Below are 18,379 nucleotides of genomic sequence, written 5' to 3' on the forward strand. Positions count from 1 at the left end.
GCCTGTCTCTGGAGGAGGGAACAATCTGCTTTCTCTCAGTGCACTGAAGGAAGGCTCGATGCGACTACGGATAACTGTCGAAAGCACCTTTCATGTACTGAGTGGTTATTATAAACCAGGCAACATGGACTTTACCTGTGTGTCCACAAAGATCCATGGGGCAGCCATACAAGGTGACCCCCATTGCCCAGAGGGGAAAACAGAAGCCCAGAGGTGACAGTACCTGCCCAGAGTATCAGCCAGTAAGTGGCAGAGTTGGAATTTGAACCCAGGTCTGTGTGATGCCACAGCCTGCCCTCTTTAGCCGTCTCATCCGTTCCCCCTCAGGCCCTGGGTAAAAACGATCTTCTTGCTGGTTACTCATCCCAACGCCATCCCAAGTGGTGAAAGCAACGATGGGTCTGGAGCACACCACCACCTCAGACTCGATACATGAGGGGGCAGAGAATGACAACCCAGCCAGTAACTAACCAAGAACATGGCTGCCCAGCTCAGGCCGGGTGGACAGAGTAGCTGACACTGGACTAGTGACTTTCATGACACGTCCTGCTTCTATTACCACCCCTTTCTCCTGGGCAGCGGCTGGTAATCACCATTACTATAAAAAGTGTTTTTAAACTAATTCTCACTTAGGTGACACTTCCTAGCTCCACTCTATGATGATTCTCTACTCAGGGACAAAGGACTAGTGCACAGTAGATGATGAGCGAGCAGGGATGGCATGTCTGCTCCATCCATCCCTGCAGTCGCCTAGAATAGGCCCTTCTTCCCCCTCAGCTTCCTATTACAGAAAATCTCACAACGCATAGAAAGCGGAGAGAAGATTGTAACAAAAGCTCGTGTACTGGTCACCCAACTTGAAATCAAACACCAAGTCATGGCCAGTTTCGTTTCTCCTGTGCTCATTCCCTTGTCCATGCCCCTCTCTCTCTGGACTATTCCGATCAAATCTCAGACATCACATTGTTTCATCTGTAAATAATTCAGTACATATCTCTAAAAGCTCGGACCCCCCCCTCCCTTTTAAAACATGTAAACAAAATACCATTATAGCACCTACAATAAATTAACAGTAATGGCTTAAGTATCATCAAATATGTGGACAGTGATCACATGTCCTCAGTTGCCTTATACTTTAGTTTGTTTGAATCAGGATCCAGATACGTTCCATCCTTTGTGTTTGCATAAATCATGGACACTGAAGAAACATCGGGTGTAACTGACCATGTGAAAAATGATTCAGTGAATGAACAAATGTACAAACTAGTATCTGATGATTCTTATGCCCCCTTCCAATATCTGGGAACACATTTTCCATTCAATCATTCAACAAATATTTACTGAATATATACTATGTGCCAGGAACCATTCAGGGCTCAATTACAGTTTTCTTGAACATAAAAGAAGTTGTGCCAGAACAGGTAAGTGTGATCAGTGCAGCCACTATGTTAGTATTCTATCTAGTACAGAGGTCAGCAAATTTTTTCAGTAAAGCACCAGAGTAAATTTAGGCTTTCAGACCCGACTTGTTGCAACTACTCTACTGTTGTAACATGAAGGCAGACATAGACAATATATTAAAAGATGGCATGACTGCGTTCCAGTAAAACTTTATTCACAAAAACAGGATGGTGAGCGGGATTTAGCCTGAAGGCTGTAGTTTGCCAAACCCTGTCTAAGTCAATCATACTCCCCTAGCACCAGCCTCCACGGTCAGTGCTTGGGTTTGACCATTATCCCCACCTCTTTGCTGGTTATTTAGGGTGAGAGGCAGGACGGAGGTTCATGGAGTCAATACTGCTCAGTGAAAAAGGAAGTGAAGGAAACCTGGCAATGATAATGGAAGTTTGATACCCAAGCTCTCTTACCATTCCGAAAGTGCTGGAACCAAGGCACTGTCACCCAGTCAGAAACACGTTCTTCCAGCTCAGCGCGGACACGTAAAGAGATGTTGAAATGTAGTGGGAAACCCTTCGAGACGCTGTTTGGGGTGAAGTTACACTCTGTTGAGGTGATATTCGTACAATTCACCGATACGTGTGCTTCCTTTGTGTCCACGTTGAACCAATCATTACTAGTGGAGCTGGAAAGAAAAACAGGATTTCACGTCACAGAATTCCCTTTTCTATCACACAGTTTTCCCAGAGCTTTATTCAGATACAATTCATATAACATACAATTCACCCATTGAAAGTGTATGATTCAATGGCTTTCAGTATATTCAACAGGGTTGTGCAACCATCACCACACTCAATTTTAGAACATTTTCGTCACCCCGAAAAGAAGGCCTGTATTATTAGCAGTCACTTCCCCCTTCTCCCCCACCCCCCAAGCCCTAGGCAACCATTAATCCACTTTCTGTCTCTATGGATTTGCCTATTCCGGTCATTTCACATAAATGGGATTGTAAATGACGTGGTCTTTTGTGAATAGCTCCTTTCATGTAGCATGTTACACTTCGCATGTTTTCAAGCATGATACGTGCTGTAGCGTGTGTTAGTATTTCATCCCTTCTGTGGCCAAACACTATCTCACAGTAGGAATATACCATGTTTGTTTACCCACTCATCTGTTGATGGACATGTGGTGAGTTTTTCCCATTCTTTGGCTATTGTGAATAATGCTAAGAATATTCACATACAAGTTCTTCTGGTTTCATTCTCTGCGTGTACATACCTAGGAGTGGAATTGCTAGGTCACGTGGTAACTGTTTGTAACTATTTTTCCAGGAGTCTGCACCATTTTATATGCCTGCCTGAAATGTCTGAGGGTTCCAACTTCTTCACATCCTTATCAACATTTGCTATTACGCCTTTGTTCTTATAGCCACCCCAGGGGGTGTGCTGTGGTTTTGATCTGCAGTTCCCTGATGAGGAATAATGCTGAGCATATTTTCATGTACTTGTTGGCCATTTGTATTTCTTCTTTGGAAAACTGTCTATTCAAATCCTTTGTCCGCATTTTAATTGGGTTATTTGTCTTTTACTTGTTCAGTTGTAAGGAGTCTGTACATTCTGGCTACAGGTCACTTATCAGCTTCGTGGTTTGCACACATTTTCTCCCAATTCTGTCCTACGGCCAATTTTTTTAAAGTTTTTTTTTTTTTTATTAACTTAGTGAAATAAGTCAGATGGAAAAGGATAAAAGCCCTGTGATTTCACTCATATGTGGAATATAAAACAAAAAGTAACTGATGAACAAACAAAACAAACAAAAACGAAGGCATAGATACAGACAACAGAATGGCGGCTCTAACCGATTTCAGTGCTTGACACGGAGCCTCTGTAAGCCTGTAGCTTAAAGGGGATACTGTGTTCACACTAACCACACTCATGCGTCCTGCTACTGTGGAGCTGGCTTTCGCCCCAGAGCTGCCCATGCAAAGACAGTTTTGCTTCGCCCGTATGAAAACCCTGCCAAATATAAGGCCGTGCAGCCTTGGAGGTGACAATGCAGTCCCCAGAGTCCGAACGCCTCATCCCCACATGGGACTCTGGTTTCCAGCTTTGACCTCTGTCCTTGTTTTAGGTGACAGACTTGAGAAAGGCCAGGGAGGTGGCTGCTAGTAGCCTCAGTGGGGGGCAGTGGGCAGTGTCCCCCTCTAGGGAGAGGCTATGCCATGGACAGCAACACTGGGGGGCACTGCCACCAACCTTTCACACACGTGCTTCTAAGGGTAACTCTGACCCTGGCTGGGGACTTTTATCTTCTGTTGAAGTGGCAAGTGACAAGATGAAAGCCACTTCAAGATGCATAACCAGGGCTTCCACAGAAGACATCCACCATATTCACACACCTCCAAGGCCTAGGGTCACAGACCCTATTGGGGAGGGGGATCCCAAACCACAGGCCCCGATTTCAGGCTGGGGGGCATGCTTCAGCAGGGGTGATTTCTTTTTCAAGGTATACGAACACTTAAAGATAGTCTGACCTCCCCACCTATCCTAGCTGTTGAACTTGGCCAAAAGGCTCCCTGTATTTCAAAGGCTCATTCCCTGTGGAATCAACAACCACGTACCACCCTCTCTCCTCCTCTCCTCCAAACTTGCCCCTTTCTCAGAAGTACGTTTTAAAAATGTTTTTCAGAAAAGGAGTTTAAAGGGGACCAAGCCGTCCAAATGGAAATGACAGCTGGCACACGAAGACCAGCAGTTTTGGGGGAGGGAAGAGTGGGACAGGAAGCTGAATTCTGGAAGGCTGCCTCCCCGGCTACAGGCAGAGGGGAAAGAAAGGTGGCGCTGGCCTCATGTAAGTGAACAAGGAGCATGGCCTCAAGGGCAGGACACTGCCCGTCACTAGACTCACGGCTTCTAGTCCTGGGTCCTGTCTGCTCAGCCAGCCTGAGCCTTACTCAGAAAGTCGTCCTGGCTCCTCCTTGCAATGAATGCACCCACTGGGAATTGCCTCTATCCCTGAATTTACCTAATTTTCAAAGCAACCCTCCTCCTGAGAGAGAGCATAGGATAGCGGTTAAAAACATGGACTTTGGAGCCGAATTACCTGGGTTCAAATCCCAGTTACTTCACTTCTCCATTCCTGACTCTCATCTATAAAACGGAGATAAACTACAGTATCTGCCGATCAGAGTTGCCGTGAAGGTGGAACAAGTGGCCTTCGGGACGACGGCTGGGCCAGGGGCCTGGTGCCAAGTAAGCACCACGTGGCAACTAAAGCCTCACTGTTCAGCCTCTGTTAGATCACTTCCAAAAATGGACGACATGCAATAAAAATATTTACCCAGAATTAATCATATGAAAAAACTGCTCATACACGTACTATGTTGAAAAAAGAAAAGGATGCAGGACCCAAACATTAAACCTCGTTTTGTTTCATTTTCACACACACACCTCCAGTACGTTTTCAAACAAGTGCATGCATTTAGAAAAAAGTCTTAGAGAAATACACTAAAACGAGTATAGTGATTATTCTTAGACTGTAGGACAACAGGGTGTTTTAATTTTATTCTTTCAACTTTTATGGGTTTTTCCAGATTTTCTATAGAGGACATGTATTGCTATTAAAGTCAGAAAAAAATGAAATTAAAAAAATGTTTTAAGAAGACTGGACTGGCAGCAGGCCAAATGGGGCGTGACCCAGAAGGGCCCTGCTGCTTGTCTGTATTTTCAGGAAAAAAACAAAACTTGTTTTTTTTTCTTTTTAAGTGAAACCCCCAAATTTTTTAATGTTGGCAGTAATTGGGGAAAGAAATTTAAACACTGTGGGCCAAACACAGCCTGTAGGCCACACTATCTGCAACCCCTGATATAAATTTTCCCACAAAGTGCTCGATGTAATTTTGGCTTTGCTACTGTGACTGTCACAAAAGAGAGGCATCTTCATTTATAATTATAGGAATGCTTCACTGTAGATAAACAGGATAGAGAGTTTTAAGTCCCACAAGTCTCAAAATTAAATTATTTAATGTAACAAAAATGTCCCAAACATGTAAAAGTATATAAAACAAAACAAAAGCAAAGCCCTCTTCCATCATCAAATCTGCAATTGGAAACAAAAACAAAATCAACTTCAGTTTCAGTATTTCGGGACCCCTCAACTTCTCCAAACAGGGACATTCACAGTCACCCCATCCTTTGTTTCTTTCACCCAAACCAATCTCTATCCTGACAAATTATCCACAAAATACTTTCTGAAAAGAAAACAACGTGAAACACGTCTGTGGTGTGAAACTGTCAAAAGTTTTGAAAAAGTATTTCTAATATTTATAGGCACTGTCACCCCGCAAATGTTACTTCCCTATTCAAGGTTAAGGAGTGCCAGTCAGTAAATCGTCTGTGACTTCCTCTTACTGAAATCTTGTTTAGCTGTAGGATATTGTGTATGAAATGCCGAGTAGGGCCAGCTTCAGGCCTGTGACCTGCGCAGTGTCACAAAGCCCTGCTCTGGGAGGGCACTGGTTTGGTGCTCTGTTGATGCCATCTTGAAATTCTTAATGATTTGTGAACAAGGGGCCCCACAGTTTCATTTTCCACTGGGTCCTGCTGGTCCCAGTGGACTGACCAATTTATTAGAGATGATCGTGTCTGTAACTTATAATTACTTGAGGAACAGATAAATATGATTCAGAGATAACCCCCAAGTCTCAGTTTAGAATCTATTGCTATTTAGCACATATTGTTACAATGGACATTTAAAGAAGAAAAACAAATCATCTGGAACACACTCCTCTGACAAATTAACTGCCTAAAAGTTTTCTTGACCAAAGACAGTCTAGATTTTACATAGTTGCAAACACTACCGGCTGACACACAATGATCTTTTTTAGTGATTGCCTAATATACAACTATAAGTTCACATGACACAGTTTGCCACTTTTCTGTTGATGGACCTGAATACACATTTTAATGTACACCTTCACGAATATAAGGTTTTTTTTCTGATGGTGGGGGGTTGTATTATCTGCTTAGTATAAAAATAACATTGACGTGTCCATGACTAAATGTGTAGAACTACTTTCTAAGAGGGCTGTGCTAATTGACCCTCATCCAGCATTGTATCTACCAGCCACATTCTCATAAGCACTGAGCATTACCATTTCTTTCAATTTTGTTTTAGTAACATAAAGTGACTTAGCCAATTAGTCTTCAATTAGCCTTAGTCTTCAATTAATACATTTAACAAAGTAAACAAATAACACTTCAGGACTTGGGTTTTGTCTTTCTACTTCCTACATGTGTTACATAAAAGCTTGAAAAAGAGGTGAGATATAGAATGAGGAACCAGAATAATATGCAAAATAGAAAACCCGGTTAAAACCTGAGAACTGATAGTAATTAAATGAATAAATTCCTTGTGAGGCCAAATGTGGCCAATCAGGTGAAAGAAGCCAGATTTTTAAACCTGAAGATGAAGACTCCAGGTGCCTCCAGCCCTTCCAAGACAGAAAGCCCTTCCTATCCTGAAACCATTGAGAGAATGAACTTCCCCCAAACTAAGAAGCCATATGGTTTGCAAATGAGTAGGGGGTTGTGAAATCTGTCCTCAGAGATTTTAAAAATGGGGGAGAACTATCTGCTTCCCATGGGTTTGCTTACAATCCTGCAGAGAGGCAGGAAGAGCAGCTGGCCTAGGGTTCCACAGCTCCCCCACCGCTCCCCGTAAGGACGCCAACACAAACATCAGGCTTACTATTTGTACTGCACCCGGTAGACCACTGGCCTTGTGTCATTGTCGAGGGACACTGGCTCCCAACTCAGAACCTGCTTGGTTTTGTGCAGGTGAATCTTCGGGTTTTGAGGGGCAGGCAGCTGGGAAAGAGAGTCTTGAAAAGGACAAAGAACAAAAGAAGGTGGAAGAGGTGGGAGAGAAAGGGAGGGTCAAAAGGAGAAAAATCAATTACAAACATATTTAAATACACAGTGCCAAACCATTTATACAATTCAGTTTTTGTTCAAGTGCAGAAATGGCATGATCTCCCTGGCTCTCACCCCACCTTTGACTAAAGATGGAGCCATCAGCACAGTCCGTGGGAAAAAAGTGGGGCTCGGGGCTGCCTTTCCATTGTCGGTTCCAGGTCCTGGGTGCCGGAGTCTGGCCAGACTACAATGCCTGTCCCACTTTTAGTGAGTGTACGTGACTGGGCAGGTAACAGGCAGACCCCAGTTTCTTCTTCAGGAACAAGGGTAAATAATAATACATTCCACAGGCTACAGTGAAGATTAAATTGGTGGCCATGTGACATGCATTAGCCCCAGACTCAATATGAAGGGAGTTATGTGGTAAACCTACACACACACACACCACCCCAGGTATGCAAAACCCACACACATAAGGGGGGGTGAGAGCTGTCTTCTGGGCTTCCCAGTTAAAAGGCAGATTCCCAGGTCCCACCCCAGACCAGGAAATCTGCATTATCAACAAGCTTCCCAGCTGATTCTCATGCACATAGAAGTCTGATGACACAATCTCTAGGCAGATACTGTACAGGACTGGGCCAGAGACTACAAGCTCAAGAGCCCACTCTCCAGTAAGAAAATACTAATGATGAGTTTCTCTGAGATTGAAAGATTAATGAGAAACGCCCAGAAGGTGGGAAGCAAGGTTGGGGAACCATGTTGTTCCGGAATTCAAAGCAGGAAATTCAAACCACACATTTTCAGTAAGTGCATCAATGTAGAACAGGACTGGAGCCCACAGCCTGGCCTGCCAGCTCTCCTGACAGGCATTACCAAGCGTCTGTGGCCACTGCTTCCTGACGGAATGCCCCTCATCTCCACAGCGCCAAGCTTGGGCACACCTTCATTCCCGATCTTTACTGAACGGGCTAACCACCACTTCTCTCAGTTCATACCAGGCCGCACGAAGGCCAGGGCCAAAGGCAGACAGACAGAGTGTGGGGGGAGGCTGCTCTCCTGGGCGGGCACGTCCTGCTCACCGTGGCTGCTATGGCCCAGAGGACCCCCAAACTGAGCTGAGCACTGACGTCCTGCTTCCAGGAGGGCTGTGCAGCGCCCCAGTGGTGAGCACTTGGTTAGAACTAGGCACCCATCAAAGAACCTCAGAACTCCTTTTACTGCCTGTATTAGTTTCCTATTGATGCTGAAATAAATTACCACAAATTCAGTGTCTTAACCCAGATTTATGCTCTTACAGTTCTGGAGGTCAGAGGCTTGAAACAGGTCTCACTGGGCTAATGTCAAGGTGTCAGCAGGACTGCGTTCCTTCTGGAAGCTCTAGAGGAGAAATGGTAGCTTGCTTTTTCCAGCTTCCGGAAGCTGCTCACATTCTTTGGCTCGTGGCCCCTTCCCCCAGCAGTGCTGGGCTGAGTCCTTCTTGTGCTGCCGTCTCTCTGGTTCTGACTCTTCTGCCTCCCTCTTCCATCTTTCAAGGCCCCTGTGGTTATACTGGGTCCACGGAGCCCAACAATCCAGGGTCACTGCCCCATCACAGGATCCTTAATTAAGTCACATCTGCAAAGTCCCATTTGCCATGTAAGGTAATAGTCACAGGTTCTGGGGCTTAGCATGTGGACATCTTTGGGGATTCTGCCTGCCACAGTGCCCCTTCAGCATCTCTCCATCTCCGGGGAGGAGTCAGCAGTAATTTCCTCTCCCTCCATCCTTCCTGGCCCCCCCCCATCTCCCCAATCTGGACATTCAGCTAAGAAAGGAATCACCAAGGTACCCAGTGATGAAGGAAGGGCTTCCAGCCCCACCAACATGTGGACCAAAAGGGCAGCCTTGTCACAGAGGAGCCTTCCACTTTCTTCAACTTTCATTCTTATTGAGGCGTGGGCGAGAGGAGCCACAGTTTTGATCTTGGAATCCCCTGTCTCACCACATTCAGAGAAGAAAACAAGTCTTTGAACTGTGGATTTCCAGTGAAGTACCAAAGCTTGCCCACTCATAACAATTGCCTTGTCACACGCAGAAGGCCCATCCTTGAGGGGCCTCACTCCCTTTATTCCGGCCCAATGGTCTCCTAGTTTCTGGGAAATGCTGGAAATATTCCCACCTCATATCTCCCTTGCTGCTCCCTTTCTCTGGAACCTTCTTTCCCGCTAGTCCATGGCTCTCTACCCTTCAGGTCTCCGCTCAGGTGCCACTTTACCAGCTGTTTTCTGCGTACAATGCCTAGGGCACAGGGCTCCCCATTCCTGCTTTCCCACCACCTTTCTTTACACCACAGTGGTTAGAAGCATGGATTCCAGAACTAGACTACCTGGGTCCAAAGCCACACACTCCCTGGAGGAGGTTGGGCAAGTTGTTTAACCTCTTTGTGCGTCTGTTGTCTCGTCTGTAAAATGGGGATGGCAGTACAGACTTCAAAAGGCGGTGACAGGGAATGAAGACTTCATCTCATGTGCAGTGCTGAGGACAGTGTGAGCACCGCATGAGCGTGGCCTCTGGTCACCGCTAGCAGCTTATCCAGTCTCCCCCAGACACTGACACAGTGAGCTCTAGGAAGGCTGGTGGTGGTAGATTTGGGGGCTGTTTTATCCCCAGTGTCTGGAAGAGCAGCCACTCAATCTCCTTCAGAGATTATGTAGCAGTTTCTTGTGTCCTCAACTTTCATTGGGCCACACACAAAGCTCAGGCTCTTTGCCCTTCCTTACTTTATGCTTAAGTCCTCCCTTTTCTCTGGTCTTGGAGGCTGGGGCAGGGAGTGGGTGGATAACTCTGGACCACGGACTTATCTAGATGGCTCTAACGTCAGTACGTTTAGGGGCAAAGCTCTTGCTGTCAATGGTGTTCACGAAGGCTCAGTGGGAAGAGAACAGAATTTATGGACAAAGGAATCCTGACCCTGCCACCTCTAGCCCCGGGATCCTGCCAAGACTCTACCTGAGCCTGTTTCCTCATGAAGAGTGAAACGATAACCATCTCTCCCAGGACGGGGCAAATGCAAGACCACAAACGAAAGGCAAAGGAGACACTGCTGCCTCAGTGTAATTTTTATGACGTGATGATTGCAGGGTGTCCCGATGAATGGCTGGCCCAACCAGTTACCCAGACACTCCCTTTAGTGACCCCCAACAGGACGCCCAGCCCTGAGCTGAGCACTGTGTTCAATAGTCTGACCCTGTTGAAGGCAGAATAGTGGTCCCCCCCAAGATGTCTGTGTCCTGCGAATATATTAGGTTCCATGGCAATGTTGAATTAAGGTTGCAGTGAAATTTAGGTTCCTAATCAGAAGATGCTAAAAATAGGGAGATTATCCTGGAATATCTGGGTGGACCCAATGGCATTACAAAGGTGTTTCTCTAGAAGCTGGAAAAGGCAAGGAAATGATTCTCCCTGCTAGCACCTCCAGATAGGAATGCATCAATGCATCCCTACCAACAGCTTGATTTTAGCCCAGTGAAACCTGCATCAAGACTTCTGACCTCCAGGTAACAAAAGTGTGTGGGGACAGGAAGTATGTTTAAGGTATCAAGTTGGTGGTCTTTTGTTACAGCAACAACAGGAAATGAATACAGTCCCCGCAAACGGATGCCAGGCTTTAATGACACCCCAGCTCCTACGAGATGAAAGTTCACAGTCCTCTAACTAGGCTGTACAAAACCCCACTCTTCCTTCTTTCTCCGTGGTCTGGCGGCAATGATTCATAAATTGTTAATGGTAAGAAGAGAGAATCTAGGAGTCAAGTGTGTCCTCTGCACCTCACCACCTCAGCTCCTTCTATTCTGCCTTCCTGTCCCAACCTGCCGTCTAATCCACCCTGGATCCAGGCAGATCCAGGCGTTTGAGATGTTATCCATATTTAAGAATAGGCTACCCTGGGTCTTAGCATCATAGCTGATTAACACATCATCACCTACAGATAATAAAGTACAGTTATTAAAATTAATCATTTAATCTTGACAATGGAAGACCCTTCAGGAACTTTCCATAGATGGGTCATTATGATGAATATCAATGAGCCCACCTCCAGCACCCTGCAGGTGAGAAGTAAAAAAAAAAAAAAAAAAAAAAAAAATTCCCTGAATCCTCAGCCATAACTAGGAAGTTGTTCTTATCAGTAAATACTGTACATGAGCTTATTCACCCAGATCGTCTCTTCCAAAAGAGCATGGTTTTGTTTCTTTTGGAGGAAAATGAGGCTGTTACCTACTCAAAAGAACTGCTGAGAAAATTAAGAAAGATAATGTACATAAAGCACTTAGCACCTTGGCTGACGTAGGAGAGTAGCCCAATAAATAGCAACTATGACTGTCATTTACAGAGTTTGCCCAACCAAAACCTTCCAGCTACTGAGTAGTTTCAACAACTGGGACTATGACAAACAGGAGTTACTTGTGTGTATTCATTTGCAATTGGAGATTTACTGTCTTTCTCAGTGGTCTCTAAGCACATTAGAAGCTTTGGATGCTCAAGTCAACAAATCATGGTAATAAAATTCTGTGGCACAAGTACAGATCCAATCCACTGGAAAATTAAGTAACATCTACAACAATTACCAATAGAAGCCTTAATACTTCAACACTCAGGTGATTAAATTACTAAAGAGTCACTTGACTTGCTGCACTAAAGTGCTGTTGATTAGTTTTCTATCCAAAGCAAATGGCCGCCACTTAAAGCACCACTACAGACCGGTTCAAGACCAATATTTTCCATGTTATCCCTATAATAACTCTAACGGGTAGACATTGTAAGTCTCCCTTTTTAAAATTTGCTTCCAATACCTTTTTTTTCTCTCTCACCATAAAATCAATTTCATGATTACTGAAGGGCTTGTAAATTATGGAAACGTGTGGAAATTTTTTCTATTACCCATTTACTATATACTCACGGTAATTATTTTCACTTTATGTTTTCACTAACAAAGAGTTTCTTTTTAAAAAAATATCAATTTTTAAATCATTTATTACGAAAAATTTCCAATAGTCACAAAAATAAAGGTTACTATAACATGAGGCTTCGTTTCAAAGGGTCTATGGTGAAGAGCCAGTTTATTTCCAATCATCACACAGACCCAGACTTTTGCAGAATCCAATAAAAGGCAATTACTAGAGAGATGGACATGGCCTTGGGTGTCGGCAAATGTCAAACTGCAGTTTTCTAAATATTCTCTCAACCTCTGGGCTCGTGCAGAGGAATCACAAACAGTTCACAGACCACCACTAGTCAGGTATGGCACTGGTATAAATTACCACCAATGCCCATCACCCAGCTTGGGTTAATTACCAACATTTTGCCAATCCCCAAATCTCCCCTGAAGGAGGCCCAGGGAGGGTGCAGACCTAGGTTGCACAACACTTGAAGGTGGGAAGGGGTGGGGTCAGGATTAAACACATCTGGCCAACTTCCAGAGGAAAACCACTGAACCAGGCACAGCATCCACATAAGCACAGCTCCTCTTACCAAGGAGCTTTGGCATTTAAGGGCCTCTGCAAGATATGCTGGTAGAAGAAACAAACTCGCACAACACCTTGAGACTTCAGGTGGGAGGAAACTTCTAAAGTGCTACCCAACCTATGATATCAGTCTTTCCAAGGGAAAGAACCCAGGAAAACGCACACACATACACGGAGAGAATGTTCTCCCACCTACACCTCTATCACGGAGCTCTTTTTCCTTCTTTCCTTCTTTCCTTCTTTCCTTCTTTCCTTCCTTCTTTCCTTCTTTCTTTCTTTCTTTCTTTCTTTCTTTCTTTCTTTCTTTCTTTCTTTCTTTCTTTCTTTCTTTCTTTCTTTCGCTCGCTCTCTCTCTCTCTCTCTTTCTTTCTTTCTTTCTTTCTTCTTTTTTAAATTTATATTTGGCTTGTAAGTATGGTCAGGTAGTGTCAGAGGTAAGGAGGCAGAGCCCAGGTAAAGGGCTGTTTGGATGGGAGCAGAGCTGGGGATTAAGTCTGGTTCAGTGGCACCCTCCCCATCCCGACACAACTCGAGGTCCAGATATTTGTGGGTCTTGTCCTGAGGGCTGCCTCCATCTATCTGATCCTAGGATACTGACAATTTGGATTTCACACCCACTATCAAACATATCCGGAACACAGTAGGGCCAAGTCGTCGTCACTACTCCAAGACATACGTCCCTGCCCCTGGCTGACCGCTTTGGCACGAAGCGGCAAGGAAGGCAGACCTGGGTTCCGCTTCTAGCTCGGGCCACTGGCGAGGCCACGCCAAGCAGGACGTTCAGTCGCCAGGATGAAGAATGTGTGGCCAGCAGCGTCTGCCCTCTCCCGAGCCCTGGACTCGGTTCTTCCTTTGTTCATTTTGAGAAGTTCGGGGACCGCAGCGCACGTAGGGTGCAGCGGCGCGGAGTGGGGAACAGGAGGGGTAGCAGCGTGTCCAGATTCATGCAGGGGCCGTGGGAGTGTCCTCCTTCCCTAGAAGGGTGTCCTAAGGGCCAGGACACCGCGACGGGCGACGGCCGTCCCGAGCCCTCCGGGTCCGCCGGCTCCGTGCCAGGAGGCCGCCCGGAACTCCCCGCCGTCCACTGCTTCGGGCTCCCTGCTGGCCCCCTCCACTGCGGGCTCCCCGCGGAGCCCCCTGTACGGGCCCTCAGGACTCCACCCGATTGGGGCTCCCTTGCATATTCTCAACCGTTTGGAGCTCCCTGTGGCTCGGCCACCAGCTCCGGGCTCCTCGCGGAAACCCCACCCGATCGGGGCTCGCCGAGAACCCCACCCATTCGCGGCGCCCTGCGGACTCCCACCCGCTGTGGTGACGCCTCGGTGGGCCCTAGGCCCCGCTTACCTGCCGGGGGCGCCGCGACGCCGCGGCCGCCGAGCAGCAGTAGCAGCGACAGCAACAGGAGTGGCGGCGGCCGCATGGCCGGGGGCCTCTCGGCGCCGCAGGCTCGGCGGGGCTCCGGCCGCGCCCCGGCCCAGGCGCGGGGTCCGCGGAGGCGCTCACGTTGCCGCTGCGGCGGCCATGGCGTGCGCAGGGCCCGCCTCTTCCCGAGCGGCGGGGGCAGGGAGTCCCGCTCCGCTGCGGCGCCCGGCACCCTTCACCCGTCCCGGCGCCCCGCCCGGCGGCTCCCTGCCCACCGCCGGGGACTTTCCCCGGCGCTTCCAGCCACCTCCCCTGGCAACGCTCCTGGGAACCGCGTCCCGAACTTCCTCGATCCGCAGCGCCCCGCGCGGTCCAGGCCGGGCCTCTGCGGAGGCCGAGCCGGGCCCCACCGAGGCGGGTCTGGGCCTGGCACAGAGGAGGGGCGGAGATGGAACCCCTCCAGATGCCCACCTTCGGGGAGCTTGCGGCGCTTCGGAAGAGACCGCGCAACACCCAAGGCCCAGCGTGGGCCTCGCGCCCAGCTTGGAGCCCCCTAGCCCCACGCCCTCCTTTCCCGCTGCTCCCTGATACTTGGAGGTCGCACAATTCGAAGATTACTCTCTTTAGTTTAAACTTTTGCTTTCTTAATAGCTTCTAAAGTACAGGTGAAGCTTTTAACCCGTTTTTGAAAACAGATTTTAAGGGTCGAGTTAGAAGGGGCCTGGATAAAGGAAGGAGTGGGGCTTTGGGAGATAATGTTGCCAGACAATGCGGAGGGAAAAGACAAACGTCCCACATTTCTCAATGGCCTGTGGGTTTGGCTCTGGGACAGGCCGTGAGCTGTAGGAGGAAGTAACCTCAGAAACTGGGTTTGTGGGGGGCGGGGAAGCCCACTTTCTGAGCCTGAGCCTGCGCTGTTGCTACTTTGATGCCATCTGGAAGGATTTGAGTCTTCTCTGTGCTCCCAAGGTGGGCCCAGCACGGAAGGACGGGGGCAGAAAGGGAATAAATGGGGGAAGACCACGAATGAAAGAACAGGGTCATCAGGGCACAGTCGGGAGCCTGCTGGGCTAGCTGACAGCAGCGTATTTGGCAACATAAAGCTTTACTCTTGGACTTGCATTTTATTTCCTTTTTGTGGAACTCTTTTGAAATTGGCCACCTTTGTGAAAATGTGTGATGAAATATCTAGCTGTTATTTGAATGATGCTTTGAGTGAGTTTTTCAAGGATACAGAGACATGTTTATGTGTTTAAAAAGCAGGATATAATTCAGAATCCTTGCAAAAATGATGCATGGAAAATGACTGGAGTAAATACTAACATGGACTAGGTAGTAGTGGGATAGTGAATGGTAACACTTTTCCTTTTTTATACTTTTTCCCCCAATGGACATATTTTACTTTTATAATCAGGATGCAAATATACCTTGTTGAAGAAAAGGACAAACCTACATCTGTCTGAGTCCAGACCACAGAGGCCTTGTGAGGTCTCTTGACGTCAAGTTTTCAGGGGCAGTGACAATGCCACCTGTGGTCTTTGAGGGGGATGGCAACACCCCAGGGGGCTGCTTGTTTCTCCCAGGATGGAGAAGCTTCCAAAGCTCTTCTCTGCTAGAACTTAGCTTCAGTTTTCCTTGTAGAAGTCCTAAAAGGAGCATGCCCGTTTTGCTACTTGGATGGGCATCCTGCTGTCACCTCAAGCACACAATATCCCCAAAGCAAGCAACTGTCCCAACTCCAAAGCAGCTCGCCATGAAAAGGCCAATTCTTGGTGGTTGGCATTTCCATTTTCCTGCTCCTCCTGCCTGGAAGACATTTGAAGTCACCTATGGACGACTCTGACTTCCACCAAGATCCCAGATCTGACAAATAAAGGAAACCAATGTTGTTGGTATTTCTTGAGAAAGGTGTTTAGCATCCACTGCCCTGTCTTTGGATGCGTCCCCCACATAGCATCATGCAATACTTCGATTATTGTATATAACCTTTAAGTGGGTCCCCTTCTGCAGTTTCTGCCTTTTGGAGGCGGAATTACTGTGAAATTACTGAAACCTTAAACCTTAGGGGCCCTCACTTGCACAACTTCTTCCCCGACCATAGAAGGCACTGCCAGCCCTGTGTTCACATGGTCATATGCTTTTGTGAAATCTGCAGAGTAAGAGGTTTTTAACCACAGTTGTTAGGACCTCTGTCTCTTTCCTCTTTGACTTCTCTAACATACTTCTGTAGCGCTGTTGGCGTGGCTGTGGCATTTTTGAGAAATGTCTTGACATTATGTATCAACAAGTTGTGAAGTTAAAAGAAACTTTCCTAAACTATCAAGAATAAACATTTTGATAAATCATTCTAGAGGAAAGACTGAATTAACGATTGTTTATTGTTAATCTATTGTTTCTATAGAACATATTACAAATATGTTGTCAGATGCAGAAGCAAAGATTACAGTAAAAAATGTAGGTAAAAGTATTAGAGAGGTATGTACAAATATTTTTCTAGATTTTGCAATGTTAGTGGTATTTGGCGGCTTTTAAAAATGTGTAATTTGTGATTTATTTTCTCATTCTAAATAGACACTTTGGTATTTAATTTTACATTCTTAGTTTTTTTGGGTTTTTTTGTTTTTTGTTTTTTTCAGAAAGGGCTCCCACCTAGGATCTAAACTTCAGCCTTACAAAACCTTAATTGTCCCATCCCTTTCCATTAATTTGCTGCCTTCCACCCAGTTGATTGTCCCTAAATATTGTTCTCATGCTAATAATCTAGAGGTGCTTCCCCTCAACACCCTCAGGGGCATGGATGAGAGATGTCAGAGAGAAACCAACATTGGCTGATGGCCAGGAAAGGAAGGCTTCTACATGTGTTCTATCACTTAGTCCCGACTCCCATTTCACAGATAAGGAGACCCAAGCTCAGAGAATTAAGTCACTTGCCCTGTGATGAATTTGTACTTGTCTATTTATTTATTTATTTATTTTTAAAACCTTTTTTCTTTTCAACAGTTTTTTTTTAATCGGGGCATATTGGGGAACAGTGTGTTTTCCCATGGCCCATCAGCTCCAAGTCATTGTCTTTCAATCTAGTTGTGGAGGGCACAGCTCACTGGCCCATGTGGGAATCGAACCGGCAACTCTGTTGTTCAGAACTCGAGCTCTAACCAACTGAGACATCCGGCCACCTGTATTTGTCAATTTAGTTAAGCTATAACTGCATTTCCTAGAATTCCCCTTCTTGCATAGTTCCAAAATGGCATGGGTCAGGAGAGATGTTTTTGTACAAGATTTGGAAGATAGAAGTCAAGGTGCAGCCATATTCTTTTATGCTCGGGAGGTTGGGGCAGGGCAGGGGGCATTGCAGTCACAACATTGTGGCTTATCTGCTAGCGTCCTGGATCGCAGGGAATGCAGCCAGGCCTTAGCCTCCTCCAGTTCCTGCCAGATCCTCTGATACAGCTCCCCTTTGTCCTGGGCCAGGTGTCTGTTTAGCTCCGCGATAATGGGCGCCAGCTTCCCTGCAGGACACCCCGTGCAGTCATCCAAGTTGGAGGCTTGGAGGTGATGAGGGCCTGATGAGGGTTCCAGCTTGTCCCTGCATCCTCCACCTTCTCTCCTCCACCTCCCGCCCTGAGAACTTCAGGCTCCTGCCCTAGACACAGGAGAAACAGTCTCACGTAGACTGTAGCTAACTCCCACGATTGCCTGAGGTCAAATCCCTAAATCATACACACACGGATGCACCCATGCAGGCTCACGTCACGTCATGTCACATCCCCTGGTGGTACTGCTTCTCTGATCAAAACCTGACTGATCATACCCCCAAATCACACAGCCTGTAAGTGGTGGGGTGGGCTCCTGGCCAATCCCATCTATCTCCAAAGCCCCTCGTATCTCATACCAAACTTCTCATCCTGCCATTTCAGTTTCCCCATAATCCGGCCTGCCGGATTGTGCTTTCCGCGGCTCCCCAGCAAGACCCTGCTATTCCATCAGCAAGTCTTTGAAGATGTACTTCTGTGAAGGTCACAGGCGCAACTTCTCTTCCCACGCTGTCCCACCTGTCCCACCTGTGCTTCCTTCTTCCTTCCTTCACTTACCACCCTCTTCCCCCTCCGCATACCCACAATCTAAATTCTATGTACAACTCTATCTCTTGCGTGAATTTCCTGAGAACTTTGTCGCCTTCTCTGATTACTATCTTCTACCTTT

At 46.7% G+C, this 18,379-nt stretch overlaps 1 protein-coding gene across 1 annotated transcript in view; it reads right to left on the reverse strand.

Annotated features, from left to right (window-relative positions):
- IFNGR2 (interferon gamma receptor 2) overlaps positions 1–14,948 on the reverse strand; it is a 25,083-nt gene extending 10,135 nt beyond the window's left edge. The window contains exons 1-3 of the mRNA XM_019730214.3: positions 14,159–14,948; positions 7,147–7,279; positions 1,869–2,083 (exon numbers count right to left, since the gene is read on the reverse strand). Of these exons, the coding sequence (XP_019585773.2) occupies positions 1,869–2,083; positions 7,147–7,279; positions 14,159–14,234 (424 nt within the window). The 5' untranslated portion in view covers positions 14,235–14,948. The remainder of the gene's footprint in view (positions 1–1,868; positions 2,084–7,146; positions 7,280–14,158) is intronic.
- Between the last annotated feature and the right edge of the window lie 3,431 nt (positions 14,949–18,379).

The sequence above is a fragment of the Rhinolophus sinicus genome, chromosome 17, assembly GCF_057876585.1.
Source record: "Rhinolophus sinicus isolate RSI-liver-muscle chromosome 17, RSI-T2T, whole genome shotgun sequence".
Taxonomy (NCBI): domain Eukaryota; kingdom Metazoa; phylum Chordata; class Mammalia; order Chiroptera; family Rhinolophidae; genus Rhinolophus; species Rhinolophus sinicus.